The following is a 2,654-nucleotide window of genomic DNA, read 5'->3' as shown; positions in this document are numbered from 1 at the left end:
ATATATAGGCATTGATAGAAGACACAAAATTCAGGTAATTAATAAGCAATTTTCCTTTATAACATCAGAGTACTTAAGGCAAATCTCACAAAACCATAAAAAATATATATGCATGTACAGAATTACACAAAAATACATATTAATCAATTTAGCTTTCTGTTTTCTTGTCTCAGGAATTAGACTGTGGTCAAGCGAATCGACCCCAGTACTTATATTTTTGTTAAAAACGTGGTACTTATTTTATCGGTTTCTTACGAAGAACCGCTAAGTTACGGGAACGTAAACACACCAACACTAGTTGACAAGCAGCAGTGGTGGGGCACAAACACAAAGATACATACACATTGATATATGTATATATACGACAGGCTTCTTTCAATTTCCGTCCACCACATTCATTCATAAGGCTTTGGTCAGTCGAAGGCTATAGTAGAAGACACTTGCTCGAGGCTGTCACGCAGTGGGACCGAACCCAGAACCATGTGGTTAGGAAGCAAACTTCTTACCCATGCCTACCAAAATCTCATGTGGACCCCCAAAGGTCATAAGGACCTAGGTTAAGAACCACAGATACCAACAAGCTCTAACTCACCTACAATTCACAGCTTGTCTGTAATAGTCAGAATCATTTAGGTCCATAGCATCTTGGATATAGTGCTTCTCAGACCTAACAGTACCAAGATCATATTCCGACATTTGCTTCCAGGATTCGATAAATTCGCTGATTTTAATTAATTCTCCGCTGGTTCCTTGAAAAGGGACTTCACTGGATGCAGAAGCTTTTGAAGACTGACGCGATGCCATAGTTTTCTGATGAAACAAGAAATTAAACGAGATTTAGAAATATTCACACAAAAGACTAGTGTTCACAACTTTGTGGATTAAATTTAGTTCGTTAAAAAATAAAGAAATAAAACCACTGTCAACCCCTAAGATATAATTTTGGGACCAGTATTACTTATTTGCGTAATTTTATTTGTTTTATTAATATTTAGTTCTACAGGGTGTCCACAAAAGTCTGGGTACATGGGGATTAACACATACTTTAAGAAATGATTTCTTATATTTAATTGTTTATGTTATGATTTTATTTACTTCATGTACCCACATGGGGATTCACACATACTTTAAGAAATTATTATTTCTTATATTTAATTGTTTAGGTTATGATTTTATTTACTCCATGTACTCAGACTTTGTGGACACCCTGTATATTAGTAATTTGTTAATTAATGTTTATTACAATTCTAACTGGAAATTCACAAAGCCGAATAGTTAGATGTGAACTCATATATATATAAACAGAGAGAGAGAGAGAGAGAGATTATCTTAAGTGATTTTGGAATGTTCAAGAACATGCTGCTTCTACAGTAAACAATATTTTGTCCCATTGACGGTGCAAGAGAAATTCTTTGCATGAGTAGAAATTCAGGAAGTTTTTTAAAAGAAAACAAAAAAACTTTTGAAGTGTTAATTGCAGAAAAACCAACAAACCGTATATACATGCGCTGAACGGGCTAAATTATTGAAGAACTATTGGTTTACATTTCGATCTCTGGTTATAGATACATACAGCTGAAGAAGTAATAATGAAACTAAAACAATAGGGGTAGATATAAAAATACACTTGGGTATTTTAAATAAGCGAAACGAATATGTAAAATGTTTAAAAGTCACTGAAAACCAAAGATCATCGGTTATATACATACGTATCTATTAAATACTTAAATAACTAAGTGATTAATTAATTATCTATATTTTATTTTGATAATGCAGAGAAGAGGTGAAACGGTGTAATTAAAATTGAGAACAGCAACAGTGGTAAATGTAAAAATCTGGCGTGGTTAATCCGAATTATGGAAACGAAATATTTAAACCATTCACTCATTTCTAAAGATTTGACTTTTTCCTTTCTTTCTTTCTTTTTTTTTTTATTTTGAAAACGGTTTTCGAATTTCTTTATTTCAAATATTGGATATTTCATTGTCCAAGATCCAAGAAAATCTATTTCTTCTCTTTCTTTTACTGACAATGTATATACATCGCATTATGCTGAGAAAATATTATTTACCATTTACGCATGGTGCCATGTTGTTTTTATAAGCGATTGTTTTATACGACTGTGACACACACACACACACACATCCTTTATCCACAAGGCCCGAAATTTGGAGTGAGGGGTTAGTCGATTAGATCGACATCAATACGCAACTGGTACATAATTTATATATTTCTTTCTCTTCGAAAACCCTCTCTCCATTCCCTCGGAAAAAAATTCTTCCCCACAATTTTCTTTATAATCGTAATCTATGCCGCTTGAAAGATATTTATATAGAATTCCATTAAAAGATAGCCATTTTCTTAAAAGTCATGAGGAGAAAGAAAAATCAGATCTTGTGAATTTTCCGAAAGTCCTCTCCCCACCTCCCGGTTCGTTGGCGCAAATTTTTCTTTTCATATTCTTTTAATACACATCGTTTTACACTTACTACACTTTTTTTTGTTTTTGTTTTAGTGGCCGGGTGTTAAAGTAAACATTAACCAATACATGTATTACGTAACGATTATAATATTTATTTTTAAAAATGTGTTTCCCAAAACAGTTTAAGAAGGAAGAAATCGAGTACGGACACTTTTTTGATGCTCATACACTT

At 32.9% G+C, this 2,654-nt stretch overlaps 1 protein-coding gene across 2 annotated transcripts in view; it reads right to left on the bottom strand.

Annotated features, from left to right (window-relative positions):
* LOC128249497 (uncharacterized) overlaps positions 1-1,695 on the bottom strand; it is a 3,118-nt gene extending 1,423 nt beyond the window's left edge. Inside the window, exons 1-2 of one of the 2 annotated variants that reach the window (XM_052973170.1) lie at positions 1,504-1,695; positions 593-810 (exon numbers count right to left, since the gene is read on the bottom strand). In XM_052973170.1, the coding sequence (XP_052829130.1) occupies positions 593-804 (212 nt within the window). In that variant the 5' untranslated portion in view covers positions 805-810; positions 1,504-1,695. Of the gene's footprint in view, positions 1-592; positions 811-1,494 lie in introns of both variants that reach the window. The other variant, XM_052973169.1, reaches the window with a different exon arrangement.
* Between the last annotated feature and the right edge of the window lie 959 nt (positions 1,696-2,654).

This window comes from Octopus bimaculoides, chromosome 15 (assembly GCF_001194135.2).
Source record: "Octopus bimaculoides isolate UCB-OBI-ISO-001 chromosome 15, ASM119413v2, whole genome shotgun sequence".
NCBI classification, from domain to species: Eukaryota; Metazoa; Mollusca; class Cephalopoda; order Octopoda; family Octopodidae; genus Octopus; species Octopus bimaculoides.
The sequence above is the reverse complement of the archived record's forward strand: the minus strand, read 5'-3'. Positions and strand labels throughout refer to the sequence as shown.